The 19474-nt window shown below is 37.4% G+C and overlaps 1 protein-coding gene across 2 annotated transcripts; it reads left to right on the top strand.

The window, feature by feature from the left end:
- Positions 1-86: 86 nt before the first annotated feature.
- On the top strand, positions 87-12555 carry ANKRA2 (ankyrin repeat family A member 2). Of its 2 annotated transcripts, XM_045809849.2 has the most exons (10): positions 87-380; positions 640-752; positions 3863-4255; positions 4892-5050; positions 7555-7620; positions 9794-9891; positions 10381-10506; positions 10797-10863; positions 11387-11467; positions 12039-12555. In XM_045809849.2, the coding sequence occupies exons 3-10, from the start codon at positions 3967-3969 to the stop codon at positions 12092-12094; spliced, it is 942 nt and encodes a 313-aa protein (XP_045665805.1). In that variant the 5' UTR covers positions 87-380; positions 640-752; positions 3863-3966; the 3' UTR covers positions 12095-12555. The 2 variants fall into 2 exon arrangements, with proteins under 2 accessions (XP_045665805.1, XP_045665804.1); XM_045809848.2 differs by lacking the exon at positions 640-752.
- The last annotated feature ends 6919 nt before the right edge of the window (positions 12556-19474 follow it).

Consider the following 19474-nt stretch of genomic DNA (forward strand, 5'->3'; position numbering starts at 1 on the left):
GCCAGTCGCACAAAAGTGACGTAATGGCGTAAGCCCACGCGATTTACGCACCCCGAGAGTCGCAGGGGCGGGCCAGGAGGGCGGGGCGATGGGAGGGGAGGAGACTTGATCCGAGGGCCAGACGGGTGTCGCCCTAGTGACCCAGGAGGGTCTTCTGAAGTGACCCAGTCTCTGTAGTACTCCGGCAATAAAGACCGACCAGCGACGGTGAAAAAAAACTGGAAGGCCTCCCGGCTGCAGTGAGGCGGAACGTCTTTTGGCCAGAAACCGAAAGAAGAAATCGGAAGTGACGTCGCGGTCAAAACAAGCCGGGGTTTGGGGGCCTGCAGTGACTCTGTGGCCGCAGATGGAAAGGCCCGACTCGCTGTCGGCTGTCGAAGGTAGTCGCGAGGCCTGCGCTCCTACCCAGTCAGTCGGCCTCCGGCCCCTGTCCCCCTGACCCTCCCGCTGTGGGTGAACTAGTTTCCGCAGCGGTACTGGAGCTGTGTTGGGACTTTTCAGGCGGAGCTGGCGGGTGGCGACCGAGCGGACTTCCCTTACTACTCCTGTCCCCTCCAGCGGGCTTCTGTCCTGGGACGCTGGGACACCTGTCGCCCGTGAGGCATCATTCATTTTCATAGCACCTTCCTGTCCTTGTAGGACAATTTCAAGATTAGGAAGAACCGGGGGTCTCCTGTTACTAGGATCCACCGCGGACTAGCACAGTTGCCCAGTGTGTCTCTCCCTTCATCCTTGGGCTCTGACCGATGGAGGTAATCCTAGCTATCCTTGGCCATACCTCTTTTTCTCACCGCCTCCTACTCTTGATCATGTTTCCCCCTCTCCTTCTCCTAGTCTTCAAAATCTTAGCTTAACCAGTCAATTTGGCTCGTCTCCTCTGGAATAGTGGCAAGACAGCGTTCTTTTTTTCACTCCTTCCTCTTGCCTAGTTCTCCCCTCAAAGACCAGTAGTTCCATTCCATCTATAAACCCTGATTTATGACATGGAAAATGTTTAGAGCTAGAGAGAGTATTAGAGATGTCTATTTCAACCATCTACATTGTATAGATTAATAAAATGCGTCTCAGGAAACGTATGTAGTTTTTCTGTCCAGGGTTGCAGAGCTAGTTAGTAGTGATGTTGAGAATGTAAAGCCAAATCTAATTAGCAAGCCTTTGTTGGGCATCTTGCAGGGTCATTTCAGGATAGAAAAGAATGTAAAACGATGTTGAAGTTGAGATCAGAAAACATTTCTGGGGGCGCCTGGGTGGCACAGCGGTTAAGCGTCTGCCTTCGGCTCAGGGCGTGATACCGATGTTGTGGGATCGAGCCCCACATCAGGCTCCTCCGCTAGGAGCCTGCTTCTTCCTCTCCCACTCCCACTGCCTGTGTTCCCTCTCTCGCTGGCTGTCTCTATCTCTGTCGAATAAATAAATAAAAATCTTTAAAAAAAAATAAAAACATTTCTGGACCATCTGATAGAATCAGGCTCTGCTTTGTGTGCAAAGGTTAGTAAGAGTGGGCTCCATCCTAGAGAAGTTTTCAATTTCTTTGGAGTTTAAGTGGAAACTTTCAAGAGAGTGATAAGTACCAAAAATAGAAATAAATGCACTGTGCTAAGAGAGCTCAGGGGATTGCATTTAGGCCAGCTCTGGGCAGGAGTCTGTGGGAGATGGTTCTTTCCTCAGGAAACACAGTCCATATCTTGCAATACATTTTTAAAGCCCTCTGCATTGCGCTTCCATCTCCATTTGAATCACAGCTCATTTTCTGTTCTGGTTTCCCTCTTTCCTTTTTCTAAAGGACCTTATTGACCTTATTATTGACCTTATTGACCTGTTTGACCTTATTACCTGTTACTTTATTATTATTATTACTACTACTACTACTACTACTACTACTTGTTATTTCTTACTACTACTACTACTATTACTTTATTATTATTATTGACCTTATTACCTGTTACTTTATTATTATTATTATTACTACTACTTGTTATTTCTTACTACTACTACTACTACTATTTATTACTACTACTACTACTACTACTACTACTACTACTTGTTATTTCGTAGTAGTAGTAGTAGTAGTAGTAGTAGTAGTAGTAGTAGTAGTAGTAGTTATTTCTTCACCTCTTGTCCCTTGGAAGTTTGGATTAGTTTAGTGCTGCTTCTTATATTAGTGGTCAAGATGATCTATCCAAAGAGCTGGATAGGTCCTTCATAATGTGTAAGCTCCCTTTTTCTTTTCTCTACATAGGAAATGACAGTTACCTACCCTCACTACTCGAAGGATTGTTATAAGGATCAATCTTGGAAAATGTTTTAAAACTGAAAATAGTAGTTATCTGTACATGTGTGGTTTGCCAACCTCTGCTCCACTGTGATCCTAACACATTTTTCCTTTTAAGTTCCAATTTTAAAACATCCTGCACCCTCTCAAAATTTCTAAGAGGCAGTAAATCCTAACATTAAAAGATTAACTAGATGTTTTAATTTTCTTCCTCCTTTCTTAGGGATTATATGCATTGGGCATTTATAATCTTGGAGTTCTTCATTTTTTAGAAACAATTTTAGGTACAATAATGAAATTTTCTTGAAATTATATTAAGGTTCATAGGTAAGTGCCAGTGATTACTAAAAACTCATTATAAAATAATAGTAAATGATCCCATAACAGGTATGCTTATAACCTGTGCTTTGAGAGTTTGCATTTATTGAATTCATGTCTTGATTATCTATACTTGAAAAAAATCAGTTCTTATTTATACTTCTTATTTCTTTATACTTATTACAAAAATTGAGATCTAAAAATTATTGTTTGATCCTATTGCCCTAGAGATGATAAAGCAAAGGAAGCCAATCTATAATCTATAGTTTCTATAGTAACAGTTTTCATAAAAACCTATATTAAGTTAATAACATTTGAACTGAACAAAAACTGATAAATAAGTATATCTTTCATCATAACCAAAACTTTGTAAAGCCTTTACCTATCCAAGAGTCACAGGTGTTGTAGATGCTGATAGACATGGGTACAATATGAGTTCTATCTTAAATTCAAACCGAGAGCCATTTATAAACATAGCGTGTTAAAAGGTGAACTACAGGTAAGAGTTTAAAGTTTTCACACGGAAGGTTTTTTTTTTTAATGTTTTAGCCATTTTAATTTATGAAATGAAGTCTTGGCACTTTAACATTGGAAGGTGGTTTAAAGAATCTAGCAATCAATGAAAGGATCACTCACTTGAACTATGAAAACAACAAATGTCAAATTTTTGAGAAAAAGATGCTATCAGGAATTTGTTACAGTGTTTTGTGCCAGTAGGAACTGGCTTCTTTCCATCTTGATGAAGTCCTCTGTGGGCTTCTGCTGTAGCAGGAATTTTGGGTAGTTCTGGAGGCCGGGAAGTCTAAGATCAAGGTGCCAGCATGGTTGTGTTCTGGTGAGGGCCCTCTTCCTGGTTCATATCTGCCATCTGCTTGGTCTAGTCTAACTTGGTGAAAGAGCATGAAGTTTTTTTCATTGTTACCTTGATCTTCTGTTCATTTGGCAATGTTCAGGAATAGGAAAGGGGAGAAAAGAGTAAAATTTGTTGGAACCTAGTGATGGTGAGAATGTTACTGTATTTCATTTCATCTTTACCAGGTTCCTCTGAGGTTAATGGTGACACCTCCATTTTACAGGTGAGATTGAGGCTTAGGGAGGTTGCATAATGTACAGGTTCACACAGCTGATAAGTGGTGAAGCTTGGATTCGTACCCAGCTGCTGCCTCTGAACATTGTATGCTTACTATTATGTGTTGATGCTTACAAGAGGACTCTGCTTATTTTGTGTACTTTAGCTAAGTTGATATGATATTTTTAATTTTTTTCTTTCAGATTTTTCAATATCTGAATTCCAAGAACACAGTGGATACCACTCCTATAAAATGAAGAGGAAATCATGAAGGAGTGTTTTAATTATTGAAACTACAGTTGAAATCATGGCTACATCAGCAAATCTGGATATTGGAGCCCAGCTGATAGTGGAAGAGTGTCCCAACAGTTACAGTCTAACTGGCATGCCAGACATTAAAATAGAACATCAGCTGGACTCGAATGCAGAAGAAGGATCAGCTCAGGGTGTTGCCATGGGAATGAAATTCATATTACCTAACCGATTTGATATGAACGTGTGTTCTCGATTTGTGAAGTCCTTAAATGAAGAGGATAGTAAAAATATTCAAGATCAGGTTAACTCTGACCTGGAAGTGGCATCTGTTCTATTTAAAGGTTGAAAGTTATGGTATAAATATCTGCATTTGTTTTTGTTTATTTCATTTTTCGTTTTTGGTTTTTTTTCCTTTCTGATCATGAGATTTTGAGTTTGGAAGTCATATTTTAATATGATTTTCTAGAGAATCTCATCAAAACCAAAATTAAGTAATTTCATGTTATTTGATGTCTATAAGTATATGTTGACTTTTTAAAAATTTTCTTGCGTGACCTTTGTTTATGTACAAATTGAAGTTTCTTATTGTACGCTTTAAAATGATAGGAGAAAAAAATTATGTGTGCCTTTGAAGAAATGAATTACCTTAATAGTCCCTATTCCGTGAATACTTGATTGGCATCAGCTTCCCATGCTTTAATGCAGTGAAGTGTGTCATTATATTGTAGACTTACTTTTATAACAATCTGTTGATTAAAAAAACTAATCTCAGAATAAAAGCACTCAAGAGCAATACAGATTTTTTCTGGAAACTTTACTGTGATAATACAGAAATTTTATAGCAAAGAATAATATCACTTGAGAAACGGTTGAAGATATATGTCATGTATTTCTTTTTTAATGTAAACATTAATATAGAACTTTTAAATTCTGTCATTAAAATATTATTTTAATGTGTTTGAATTTATTTTACTTAGCTGAATGCAATATCCACACATCTCCTTCTCCGGGAATTCAAGTAAGACATGTCTATACTCCCTCTACAACAAAGCACTTCTCACCCATAAAACAGTCAACTACTTTGACCAACAAACACAGAGGAAATGAGGTCTCAACCACACCTCTATTAGCAAATTGTAAGTATATCTCACTGGTGTATTAAAATATTCTTATTACTAATACAATGCTTTCAAGAGTTTGGCTTTGAAACATTATTTTCTTTAAATGCATATTCTATTTTGGAAAGCTTAAGTGATATCTTGATAGTTTTAGTAATTTAAAATTTTTTTCACAACATTACTACATAATCAAATATTTCATGTTTTGGGGCGCCTGGGTAGCGCAGTCGTTAAAGCGTCTGCCTTCGGCTCAGGGCGTGATCCTGGCGATCCGGGATCGAGTCCCACATCAGGCTCTTCCGCTATGAGCCTGCTTTTTCCTCTCCCACTCCCCCTGCTGTGTTCCCTCTCTCGCTGGCTGTCTCTCTGTCACATAAATAAATAAAATCTTTAAAAAAAAAAAAAAATATTTCATGTTTTGTATTTGTTAAGGACAAATACAGATTTTTTTAAAAAGATTTTATTTATTTATTAGAGAGCACAAATAGGGGGAGCAGGAGAGGGAGAAGCAGACTCTACACTGAACAGGGAGCCCGATGCAGGACTGGATCCCAGGACCCCAGGATCATGACCTGAGCTGAAGGCAGACATATAACCAACTGAGCCACCCAGGCGCCCCAAGAACAAATACAGATTTTAATACAGACTTTATATAGGTTTATACAAATACAGGTTTATATTTGTTTATACACATACAGATTTTATACAAGTTTTCATAATTTTTTTTTTTTTTTGAGGGAGAGGTGGGGAGAGGAGAGGCAGGGGGAGAGGGAGAGAGAGAATCTTAAACAGGCTCCATGCTTAGCATGGGGCTGTTGCAGGGCTCTGTCTCAGGACCCTGAGAGCATGACCCTGAAATCATGACCTGAGCCGAAATCAAGATTTGGACACTTAACAGACTGAGCCACCCAGGCACCCCTACAGATTTTTATTCTTAAAATCTTTATAGTCTTATTATAACAAACAATTTGTCATTCTGAACTTTGTGCACTCTAAGACATTGTGATTGTTTTTCTGTTCTTGGAGTGCAAGGCTTTACATTTTACTTATAAATTATATCAGTGATCAGCAAGTGATTTATGGTATATACTGAGTGATTTGTACTATAATTTTGAATTTGACTATAATAATATGAATATGAAATTAACCCTTTTAAAACCTTGAATCCACAATTTTTTTTTAAAGATTTTATTTATTTATTCATTCGACAGAGAGACAGCCAGCGAGAGAGGGAACATAAGCAGGGGGAGTGGGAGAGGAAGAAGCAGGCTCATAGCAGAAGAGCCTGATGCGGGGCTCGATCCCATAACGCTAGGATCACGCCCTGAGCCGAAGGCAGATGCCCAACCACTGTGCCACCCAGGCGCCCCTGAATCCACAATTTTTAAAAAATGTAGAATCATTCTAGAAGAAATAAAATGAAGTTTTCTTTATAAATCAGAAAACATTCTATGTAGTATAGATATGTTAAGAGAGAAAACCAGTTAGCAGTTTGATATTAGGAACTATATTTGAGTATATAATGTAAACGCATCTATATTCTAAAGCATGGTGAAATAAATGTTCTTACTTTGGAAACACCATATTCCTCCCGATTTTGAATCACATGCTTAACAGTTAAGCCAGGAGGAGTCCATGACTCTTACTTCATCTGTTAGCCATTTTGGTCTACATATTAAATTTGCATGTGCTTCATAATTGCTTTCCTTTCTATTAAGCCATTCAGTCATATTGCTGAAGTCAAGGATCAAGTGATACTAATTTTTAAGATGAACCCTCACAGAACGTTGTCTGTTTAGTTTTGTTTTAAAATAAAGATGTTGCCTTAAAAAAAAATAAATGAAGAATGGATGGATGGATGAATAAATATATTCTCTTAAAATAGTCCAACCGCATTATTTTTGAGCTAAAAAGAAACACTAGAGATCATGCAGTTCATGTCCCTCACGTTGTAGACAAAAACAGTTAATCGTTTATTCAAGGTTACACAGCTAATTAGCCACAACTAGGTCTGCATTCAAGAATTTACTCTCGAAGTCATTTTTCCATTTACTACCTCACTCCAAAAGTTAATAAAAACTCATGGAGTTTTGAAATAATGATATTTGGGATTTCAGAAGATTTAATCAATAAAAAGAGAGAAGGTGTGTCTTTGTGTGTTTTAGACCCAACATCCTAATAAGTTTGGATATTGAGTTAGCATTTTAAAAATTAAATACCTAAACCATTTCTTTGATTGACGAGATCATTAGCAATTTTCATTATCAATAGTTGATCATAAAAGTTTACATATTCATTGATAACAATTTTGCAGATGTCAGAATTGCCTTAAATATATATCAATTCTCAGATATAGAATGGCTACTTGTAATGTTAGGATATATTTTAAGTTAAATTTTTTAAAAAAATAAAATGATAAGTTTTTGTTTTAGAAAGGAGAACTGCTGCACAAATATGAATGACATGATGAGAGTGTACCCTGTAGGTAGGAAAACATGAAGCTTTTTGTGGTATCGTTTCAGCTTTATCTGTTCACCAGTTGGCTGCTCAGGGAGAGATGCTCTACCTAGCTACTCGAATTGAACAAGGTGAGAGTCTGTTTTTTTAACTGTACTTAAAACATATTTAATTGGATTTATTAGATTTTTGTTGTTTTATTTTAATAAAGGAAGGTATAAAGACAAAAAAAAATAGTTGCATACTCTCACCAGGCAGATAACCCTGTAGGTAGTAAAAAAAATAAATGAAGTACTACAAAGTATAAAAGTTAACAGCCTCCCTTACCACCCTAACCTTTTCCCCAAAAGCAAACATTTTAAATTTCTTATGTGTTCAGGAAACTCTTTCAGAAAACATTCCTGTTTATTTTTGGGGTTATGTGTGAACATATGTATTTGCTTTTTGTTATGTACACAAGAGGGAAAATACACACTGCATGACACTTTTTTTCACTTAATATTTTGGAGATCTTTCCATATGAGCACATAAAGATTTATTTCATTCTTTTTATTTATTTTTTATTTTTTTTTAAAGATTTTCTTTATATATTTTAAGAGAGAGAGCACAAGCAGAGTGGGAGGGTCAGAGGGAGAGGGAGAAGCAGACTCCCGCTGAGCAGGGAGCCCAAGGCAACACTCGATCCCAGGACCCTGGGATTATGACCTGAGCCGAAGGCAGACACTTAACCAACTGAGCCACCCAAGTGCCCCCTATTTCATTCTTTTTCATAGGTCCATAATTTTGTACTGTATTGCTGCATACATATATACTGTATTTTTATTTTTTAACTAATCCCCTTGGCGATGGTTGATTCCAGTTTCTCACTATTAAATAACATCCTTGTTGGCATTCTTTTTAAGAATATCCATAGGTTAAGTTCCTACAATTTTATTTGCTGGGTCAAAAGGTATATGGATTTTTCACTTTTATGTATATTGCCAGATATTTGTCCTGTCCTCACACCAGAGTTAGAGTTTGTATTTGCCCATATCCTCAGTGACACAAGATATTATCAGATTTTAATCTTTGCTAATCTCATGGGTAAAAAATGGTATCTCATACTGGCTCTGTTTAGATTCTTACAATTATGGTCTATTTAAGCTCTTTTGTATGTGACCTGCCTGATATATATTGACTTATATGACCTCATCTAAATTAAAGAAATTTACTTTTTATTGTTTATGTTGCATTTTTTTTTACCAGTTTGTCATTTTCCTTTGATTCTCATGTTTTCAACAAAGTTTAACATTTTGTAGTGCTAAATTTATTTTTATCATTGTAACTTCTGAGTTTTATATCCTACTTCGAATTTTCTACTTAAAGATTATAAATAAATTCATCCCTTATTCTAGAATTTCTGTGGTTTCTTTTTTTATATTTCAATCTTTGACACATACAGAATGTTTTGATGTAATGAGGTGAAGATCAAGCTTTACTCTTACTTTCATTTTTCACAAAGTTAGCCGGTTGTCCCAGTATTATTGATTGAATGTAGGATACGTGATAAAAAATCCTGTTATTCTTTTATAAGACATACTTCATTATTATATTTTTGTTTGTTTATAAGTATTTGAAAGTTTCATTTTCAGTCTACTAAATAAATTTAGGGAAAAACTGTGGACTTTATAACTAGTAGGCTGACTCTAGGAAACAAAATGGAGTTCAAGGTAAAATTGCATGGTACTGTGTTTCAGATTATTCATTCTTCATGCAAATTATATTGTTAGCAAACCAGCAAGAATGAAAAAAATTCCAAGGCAGCAATGCTAGCTGTAGAGTAGAAGATGGCTTTAATAAGATTTTGGAGTTTTTATAATAAATATTTCTGTAATTCTAAGGGCTGTCATATAATCTCATTTTTATTGTGTTTCTGCCAACTATGCTTTGAGATAAGCAAAGTATCATTCTGTGTATTGGAGAAATTAAGTGCTATGCCCAGAATCACACTGCTGTAAAGTGACAGAGCCAAGATTCAGACTGTAGTTCCCTGATTCTGAGTCTGATATTCTGCAGACTGCCTTGTACCTAGCATTATGTCATGTCTGGTAGTTTATACGTCAAGATAATGAACTGAGCTGTGTGCATGGAAGCACATTTTAATACATTCAGACTGCACCGTATAGCACATAATAGGACTTCAAATAAGTCTGCAAGAAGTGAACCTCTTTGAGTAGTATAATCCACCTTTTAGAACGCCAGTATTTTCATAATGGTATTAATAGATGGTTGTTAGATGACAAAAATTGTTTTTCTTTTAAATAGAAAATGTTATCAATCACACAGATGAAGAAGGATTTACTCCTCTGATGTGGGCTGCAGCACACGGGCAAATAGCTGTGGTAGAGTTTCTACTTCAAAATGTAAGGAAAATGCCTCGGAAAATGTATACATATAGTTACTTAAGTCTTGAGTAAAGATTTTGTATCTCCAGCCAACTAGATGTAATGGTAGAGGATCCAAAAAATTTTTGCATGCTTTTCATATTCTTGTGGAACTTGGATCTAGTTGGGCAGATAAAACTAATCATACATGAAACAGCGAGAGAGAATTTCATGCCCAGCTCCCTCAGAGTACATTGGGAACAAAAGTACTATCAGCCCTGCAGGAGAAGCTTCATGGGGGAGATGTAACTTAACTCCAGAGTGAAAGGAGAGTTAGTTAGCACTGAGATAGAGCGAGGAAGGAAGGCCTCCAGACAACCCTGATAATAAGGGCATCCATGAGTAGAAGTTTGTGTTATTAACTCCGCAACATTACTTAAGTACTAAACTGTAATTCTTATTGACAGAAATAACAATATTCTTGTTTACATGAATTGAAAATTCTTTTATCTCCACTTGCCACTCCAGGGTGCTGATCCCCAGCTTTTAGGAAAAGGTCGAGAAAGTGCACTCTCATTGGCCTGTAGTAAAGGCTACACAGATATTGTCAAAATGCTGCTTGATTGTGGAGTTGATGTAAATGAATATGATTGGGTGAGTCTATGATCCTGATTTTTAAAATACTGTAATAAATTCTAGGAATTATTTAGTTTGGAGAGACATAATAAATTTTACTAAACATTTGAAAAAATAATTAAACACATGGAAGAAAAAGTATGGTACAAACTCAGTTATTACTTCTGATTTAAATATTCTTCACAAAATATGAAAATTGCCTTAAACTACCTTTACATGCCCAGTTTTTAGTAAAACATCTCACAGCAATATTAAATTATTCAAATGTTACTCACCTTGAAAAACTAAATCACCTTTTCCTTTTGCAGAATGGAGGGACACCTTTGCTTTATGCTGTGCATGGAAATCATGTTAAATGTGTAAAAATGCTCTTAGGTAAGCCAAAAAAAGTGAAAATATTTAGAAAATACCATGTGAGGACTTTATTTTAATTTCTTACAAGCTGGCCTCCCCTGGTATTACTAGGGAGAATTATTAACTGTTATTAAATACATTAATCCTGCTGCAGCACCTGTTATCACAGAGTTGCCCATGTGGGAAGCAGCTCCATCATGCAGCACACCTGTGCTTGGGGCATTTGTCCCTGTTGTTTTCCTTTTGAAGATCATGTCTGAATCCATCATTGTGTTCTCTGTCTACAGTGTCTTTGCACATAAGTTTTGTCTGTAGTTGTTTATGAGTTTCATCTGTTATCGAGGATGCCTGTTTGCTTGAAGTGTCCTCCCTCTGACCCACCAAAGTGAATTCTGTGCACTTCATGTGCTCTGTGCTTTGTTAGGCCATCCTAAAAATATCCAATTTGCTGAAAATCTGTCCTGCTATTTGCACATGAGCCACTAATAGACAAACATATCTACATTTTCATTTTATTTATGCAGATTTTTCTATTTTGATATAGAAAATGGAGCTGACCCAACCATTGAAACTGACTCTGGGTATAATTCTATGGATTTAGCTGTAGCCTTGGGCTATAGAAGTGGTAAGTATTTTAGAACTGTCAGGTTTTATTTTAGTTGGTAAAACTCTATAAACAGTACAAACTAGTGGACTAAACCATTCTCATCACTTCTGGTCATAAAATATGGCATGTTTTCCTAACTCCTGACATTAACTTTTAATTGTGGGCAAAATCAACAAATTCTTACAAAGTCTGGAAATGAGTCTGTTACTATTACTTTTCACCAACCCAAATAATTCGTTGCTAGAGTGCACACCTATTTACATACAAGACTTGTTTAACATTTTTGTAGCGAATTACTTATAAAATGCTTTATAGTTGCCCTTTCTCTGTTCTTTAGAACACACCTTGTACAAGAACAGAATCCAGTAATTAAACAATCACTAAGTCAGTGACAGACTAAGTTTTAAGTGCACTAAGTATTGCATTGCGATCTTACCATCCTCAGTGAGTATATGTTACTGGACGTATATCCTCGGAATAGGAGGAATAACTTTATTTTAAGGAAAAATTGACGTTAAGTTGAATTTGATAGTTCTGTGTAAAATTTTGTGATCAACATGCTGTGGTCTTGATAACCTGTCTGTTCTAGTTCAACAGGTCATTGAGTCACATTTACTGAAGCTGCTTCAGAATATCAAGGAGTAGACATAGTTGTCAAGAAGTGTTGTCTGCCCTTCCATTTACTTTTTGGCTCTTATAAATGATAGTTTTGTTTACTTAAAATTTTTACCTCAGTTGCAAAATTTACTGGTTTTAGTAAGTTTTAATATTCCTCTGAGTAATTCACTGGCTTATAATAAAATTAATGTTGATGCTTTTTTATAAATGTGTTTTACTGCATATTTAAAATTATAAATTAATGTTTTGTGGCATGTAAATTTTTATGGTACAGATAGTTATCTGTCTTTGTATCAAGTGCTGTAATTTAACATTTTCAAAAATTATTCTATCCTGTTCATCTTCACTCTTGTATTAACTCATTGACTTCACACAGGTTTGCTATAAATCTAAAGGAAAAAAATTTGTTATTGTTGAATTTAAAAATGCACAGTGTGATTGTTTACAAAATGATGTTATAAATAAATAAAGTACTTTCTTTTTCTGTTGGTTTGCGTGGTAGTTTTTTTTTTTAATTTTATATGATTAATAATGGATTACTTTAGGATTTTTAGTTTAACCTTTCTGTCCTGCCAGGACACTCCATTAGATTAAGTGATATAATTAAAATAAATCGAATGTAAGTCAATCAACAAAGACTTGATTATCATTTTTAGAAGTATATTTAGGATATTTTTCTCTTGTAAATAAGTTTTTCAGTAGGAAAAATTAGTCCCTCAATGAAAATCAGATGTTCTTTAATTCCACAAAAGGAGCACTATAAACTTGTGTTACACCAAAATCTAGAAAGAGCCATCTGCTGGAATTTTGCTTGCCCAATAAGTGTGAGACTTGTGTTGAGTCACTTCATCTGGAAAATAGATGTTACATCAGTTATGATACTTGGGTTGTAAACGATATAAATTTCATCTAAATGAAGCAAAAGGGAATTATGGAAAGACTCTGAATGGAGAGGAAAGCTGAAGAAGCAGGCAATACCAAGGAAGGAAACTAGGCCCGGGATCTCAATCAGGAAATCATGGCCAATTATTTTGGTTGCTGTTATGGTAATGTCTAGCTTAAAACCCCTTGCTTATCATTATGCTCAAGATTTAAGTTTCTTAGAGTCAGAAATCTAGCGTGGGATATAAATATACTGCTACATTGGAGTTGGGGACAATGGAGTGACTGGTTAACAATCCACCATTGCCCCCAGACTACTTGGAATACAAGAGGCAAAGACTGCTAGAAGTAAAACCAGAGAGGAAGGAGAAAATAATACTGGATGTTCATTCCGAAGGCCATCTAAATACTTTGTGAAAACAGCACTAGTGTTTCACCCATTGTCAGGCACATACTTTACATCGATTTTCCAGCACTTCTGATGGACTTACCTAAAACCATTAACCCTTCCATTTGGTTCCTTTTCTTATTAATGGTACATACCCATGAAGTGTTTGTTCCCGTTCATATTATAAGGCAACAAAATCCAATGATCCATTTGGGCACATCAGTGCTTACCTGTGCCCGCCACAACTGAAGAGCAACCAAAATGACTTACGCTGGAATGGAATCTAAAATAACCACCTAACTCCTCCTCTGATTCTTAGATCAACAGATCTCAGAGAATATGTTAAAGAAAATTCCCCTTTCCAATTCTGTCACCTTTTCGTCTCAGGGACCCTGGTAACAATACCCAGAAAAGTCCCTTAAGAAGTCGATACTAATACAAGTTAAGTAGAACAGGAATGAACCTTAAGGACCAGTTATAAAATTCCTTTCTTAAAAATCAAATACCTTTGGGGTGCCTGGGTGGCTCAGTTGGTTAAGTGTCTGACTGTTGGTTTCAGTTCAGGTCATGATCTCAGGGTCCTGAGATCCAGCCCTGCATAGGACTCCATGCTGAGCACAGAGTCTGCTTGAGATTCTCTCTTCCTCTTCCTCTGCCCCTCCCCCTGCTTGCTCACACCCATGTGGCACTCTCTCTTTCTCAAATAAATAAATAAAATCTTTTTTTAAAAAATCAAATACCTTTTAGAGAGTGTTTATTGATTGCACAAATATTTATTCAGAACTTGGGTACCAAACGCTCTGCTTGATGTGAGAATAAACTACTGAGTAAAAACAAAACGCAGTCTTGCCATCAAAAGAAATCACTGCCTGGCAGTAGGGCTCATTACCACCACAGTGTGAAATACATTGATAATAATTTTTGAAAAGCTAAAAAACAGTATTATCATGTAAATATGAAATGAACACCTGTCTAAAGATTTTATTCAACTCAATTCCTCATAAGGGAACCAGTAAGACATTAAAACTAATCCCAAGAACTAGGTATTTTAGGCAATGATAGCATAAGATTGCTGAGTTAGATGCAAATCTGGTTAACATCCAATAAGCCTAGAGACCATAACCTTTGAGACTACCTTTTCTGCTGGACAAAAATGATGTGCATCCCTACCAGATAGAAATCTATCAGATAACATGGGACTTCATTAAGTCTGATATCTTTAATCAATAGGAACAGTGAATTGAACTAAGTACTTTGCCCCTCAGTTAAGGTTTCTCAAACTTTTCGTGTACAACAGAATCATGTGGGGGGCTAGTTGAAATACAGACTTCTAGGTCCCATCCCCAGAATTTCTGAGTCAGTTAATCTGGGGTGGGGCCCAAGAACTGTAATTTCTAGCAAGTTTCCAGGTGGTGTGGCTGGTCCAGGGACCTCATTTTGAGAATCACTCTCCTAGATTATCCTTGGGCAGACTTTTATCCAGCATGAGGGAGGATGTGCTACCCTTCTTTCCTTATTTCCAAGCTTTCAGATAATTATGAATATTACTCAGCCATAAAAAAGAGTGAAAGCACATGGATGGAGCTAGAGAGTATTATGCTAAGCGAAATAAGTCGGAGAAAGAGAAACACTATACAATTTCACTCACATGTGGAGTCTAAGAAACAAGACAAACAGGCACAGGGAAAAAGAGAGAGAGAGGCAAACCAAGAAGCCGACTCTGAACTATAGAGAACAAACTGAGGTTACCAGAGGGGACGTGGGTAGGGGGATGGATGAAATAGGTGATGGGGATTAAGGAGAGCAATTACCACGATGAGCACTGGGTGTGTATATAAGTGGTGCACATCTTAAACTAATATTATACTGCCTGTTAACTCTACTCGAATTTAAGTAAAACTTAAAAATTAATTGAATGAATGAATAAATAAATAAAATTCAAAGATTATTCTTGATCACAAAAAAGTTGGTCTTACTGGGTTTGGCCTGATTATTTATATACATACAACAATTTAACCATATGGACCTCAAGTTTTCTCCACAAATCTAGAGCCTTAGTTTACTGAGCAAATACATGGACCAAAAAAATTACCTTCTTTCAGAAACTTGCATAAGGTATCTCAAGCCTTTAAAAGCCTCGATTATTTGTTCCTCTACTCCAAGGCTGGGGCCCTAAGCCCAAGGAAGTCTTTCCACTGGATTTCACCTACTATATCACTAAATCGGGGTAAATTCCTCCCTTTTTGAAGTCTGCAAAATTTAAGGTCCTTGCCTTTCCAGGAAGTGACCTTTCTTACCCCTATATTGGGGGAGGGCTTTGTAAGCATTAGCTCTAGGTATAAAGTCAACACTTTGTTCCCTAGCATGAACTTCCTATATCTGATTAAGAGCATCATTCTCAAATATAAACTTCTGGGTATGGCTTTGGTTGAACAATCTATCTATCTGATTATATATTGGTAAAAAGGACAGATTCTTACTGAATCTATGCCAATAGAAGTATGAAAGGTAAGGAGACTCACTAAAAATATTTGTTTCCGAATACAAAGGACAACAGAGAGAATCATACACCATTTTAAAATGTTTCATTTCAGAGGTGCCTGGGTGGCTTAGTTGGTTAAGCCTCGGACTCTTATTTCAGCTCAGGGCATGGTCTCAGGGTGGTGAGACCCAGCCCTGCAACAGCTCTGTACTGGGCATGAGCCTGCTTAAGATTCTCTCTTCCCCTCTCCCTTTGCCTCTGCCCGCACACCCTCTCTAAAAATATGTAAATAAAGAAAATGTTTCATTTCAGTTTACTGATGCACAGTCTACTACACTGACAGAGATAAATTAAGAAGAAAGAGAAGGAAAGTGTTCTACTTATACCCATAGAAAATAAAACATCAGAAATTCATACAATATTTCACACAAATAATCACAATTAAATTTTCCCTCGTCAGTTCATTCAATCCTATTAATTCTTACTTCCCAGCATCTTGGGTCAAGCAATGGGCTTTCATGAAGTATGTCTGGTTTGAAAGGAATCTTCAGAGTGTTAGAATCCAGAAATTCTCGGAGCGCTTGCGTGGCTCAGTCAGGTAAGTGTCTGCCTTCGGCTCAGGTTATGATCCCAGGGTCCTGGGATCAAGCACCACATTGAGCTCCCTGCTCCGCGGGGAGTCTGCTTCTCCATCTCCCTCTGCTGCTCCCCCTGCTTGTACTTTCTCTCTCTCTGTCAAATGAATAAATAAAATCTTGAAAAAAAAATCCAGAAATTCTGATTCAGACACTGGTAGTCTGAAACGTGTTTAAACGATGTCAGCTAAGAAGCTTATACTCAAGAGTCTACTCTTTATGGAATCGGTAGTTAAGAGACCAGTTTCACCTTTCAGAGTTTCAGTTGCCAGCGTCAACCACAGCTGTGAAGCAGATGACGCTCCTGACGAATCATCAGAAGGTCAATAGTAGACTAATTATACGTCACGGCGCCTACGTCATTAGCCTACGCCTTCTCCTCAGGTAGGCATTTTATCTTTTCTCATCATCACAAGAAGGGTGAGTACAATATAGTAAGATAACTTTTATGGCAATATACAATTATAATTGTCCAATTTATTATTGTCGCTGTAAATTTCTTACCGTGCCTAATTTACCAACTGAACTTTATCGTAGGTATGTATGTATAGGAAAAAACTGACCGCGGTGGATTAGGTGCTCCCTGTGGCTTCAGGCTTCCACTGGGAGTCTTGCAGTGCATCTCTCTGCCAGACAACAGGGAACGTTCCCTGTACCTGGTACTCTTGGTACCTTACTACGGGGCTTTCTATGAGGCTATGAAACTTAGAGGCTCTTGTGAGGCTATTGTGTACCTATTGTGAATGTAATAATTGTGTATCCAGTTGTAATTTCAGTTCCACAGATCATAAAATCACCAATAATCAAGTTTCCTGCCCTGACTCACTGACATGGTCGTGCAGGTGAATTTTGTTCCTGTGCACACAGCCAGCACCACAAAGCTCTCACTCCAACAGAAAGGCTTTACTGTCTTAAGAGGAAAATCTATACAAAAACCAAAATAATTCTTCGAAGTTTATTTGAACCAAAGAATATTTACACAGTTCTCTTTGTGTTGCACAAAGAGAATGATTATATTTCCTTTTATTAAGTGATTGTATTTTCTGTCTAAATGCATGTCTAAAAGTCTTCAATCACGTTATGGTCCTTTTTTATATCTTTGCTGTTATCTTTTATTATTTTTGTTATCTTTTATTTTAAAACCAATATACACATATTATAAATATTTCTTTTTTTAATATTCCATTTATTTTATTTTAAGAGAGAGAGCGAGTGAGTGAGAGAGCACTAGTAGGGGAAGGGGCAGAGGGAAATAGAGAGAGAGAGAGAGAAGTGGACTCCCCACTGAGCAGGGAGCCCGACACGGGGCTCCATCCCAGGACTCTGGGATCATGACCTGAGCCAAAGGCAGACGCTCAACCGATTGAGACACCCAGGCCCCCCCCCTTCAGAAATATTTACTCATGTTACTTTATGGCCCTGGAAAGCATCTTAAAATTTTAGATGTTTCCATTATGTTCCCTCTTCACATCCACTGAGCATAGTCAGACATACTACATATCTCAGAATCAATTCATGGAAAGTGTCACAAATTCCTTGCTGGCACTCAGTTAGTCTTCTGTTCAATGTGTCTTCTCCAAAAGGTTAAATATTTGAAATAAGAAATTTCCCTTAACAGCCATTCAATCCTTCAACACACATTTATTGAGCTCATACTCCATGATAGATTTGGGCTGGACCCAGGGGATGCAGTGGAGGGTACCCACAGGGTCCTGGTTCCCTGCCCTGCCCTGCAGACCTTACATAGAATCTGCCTCCCAGCAAGTTTGGTTTTGTTCAAAATTATCTCCAGTTGTCCCATACATCCTGACGACAAGTTAAAAATGTCACGTATTAACTGAGGCATGTTCAAGGCTCTAAAATGCCAATTACTGGGGTTATCATATGCTGATTGTTCTGCTGTGTCGCAGCATTAGTCCTCCTTGATGAACCAACACAACAGAAACCTCTATGTCCTGAGGTGAAAGAGAAGGCAGAGGAACTGAGAGTCGTGGAGGTTCCACTCCAAGGCAACTGGTTCTCAAGGTGGGATGTACGACGGGATCATCGGGAGGGGGTTAGAAAATGCTGAAGCTAGTGTCTCACCCCCAGAGAATCTGATTTATTAGTCTGGGATGCCAAATGGGGACATGCAATAGCTTCCCAGGTGATTCTAATGTATAGCCAAGGCTGACGACCATTGCTGTAGCTGGTAGAAACATTGTATTCCAAAGCACATTCTAACATTTGCCTTTCACATCGCTGTCCTGTCTACAAAATAATGTTATGAAAGAACCTAGTTTATCCTTTCTCTCTGGCCTGTTGGTACCTGCTATGATTCTTTTTTAAAGGTAAACACGTTCCCCTTTTTTGTGACAAAGAACTTCGAAGCACTAATCTTACCTTTCGTGAGTAATTGACTTTTCATCATTCAATGAACTGTTAGTTGTGACTGAACATCCTTTATTAATCTGTGTTTCTGAAAGACAGAGCCCACTTCTGAGTTATACAATTGTTTACGTATATTTCTTATCTTTCAGATAAAAAGGGGCCCTAAACATCCAGGACAGTACTTTATACAAACAAATGCCAAGGAGCTTGTCTTGTTATTCCTTTGTTCTAGGATTTCCTTTGGCACACAGGCATTGACTGAAGCATGGGTCCCCCAGAACTGATGCCAGCTCACTGGGTTTACCCACAAAGCCAGGTAACACCCCCTCCATGATACATGTCTGTTATGAAAACTTCTCTTTCCTCTGAATTGGCTGCCCTGATGTTTGTCCTCCTGCCAAGGAGACCGTCCAACAAAACGGAGTCAATTACATGTACCCCTATCTCAGGGAGCTCCTGCCTCAGAGGTCGCTCAGCCGCTTTAGGAACAGGTTGGCAGGATGTGGCGAAGAGCCCATTTGAGCCAGAGCTTGGCCTTACTGCCTTCTTCACAGATAAACCACTCTCTTTGTACCATTCTAGATTCTTCTTTAAGATTTATTTATTTATTTATTTATTTATTTATTTATTTATTTATTTGAGAGAGAGTG

The sequence above is a fragment of the Ursus americanus genome, chromosome 5 (genome assembly GCF_024610735.1).
Source record: "Ursus americanus isolate L20-20 chromosome 5, mUrsAme1.1.p, whole genome shotgun sequence".
Taxonomy (NCBI): domain Eukaryota; kingdom Metazoa; phylum Chordata; class Mammalia; order Carnivora; family Ursidae; genus Ursus; species Ursus americanus.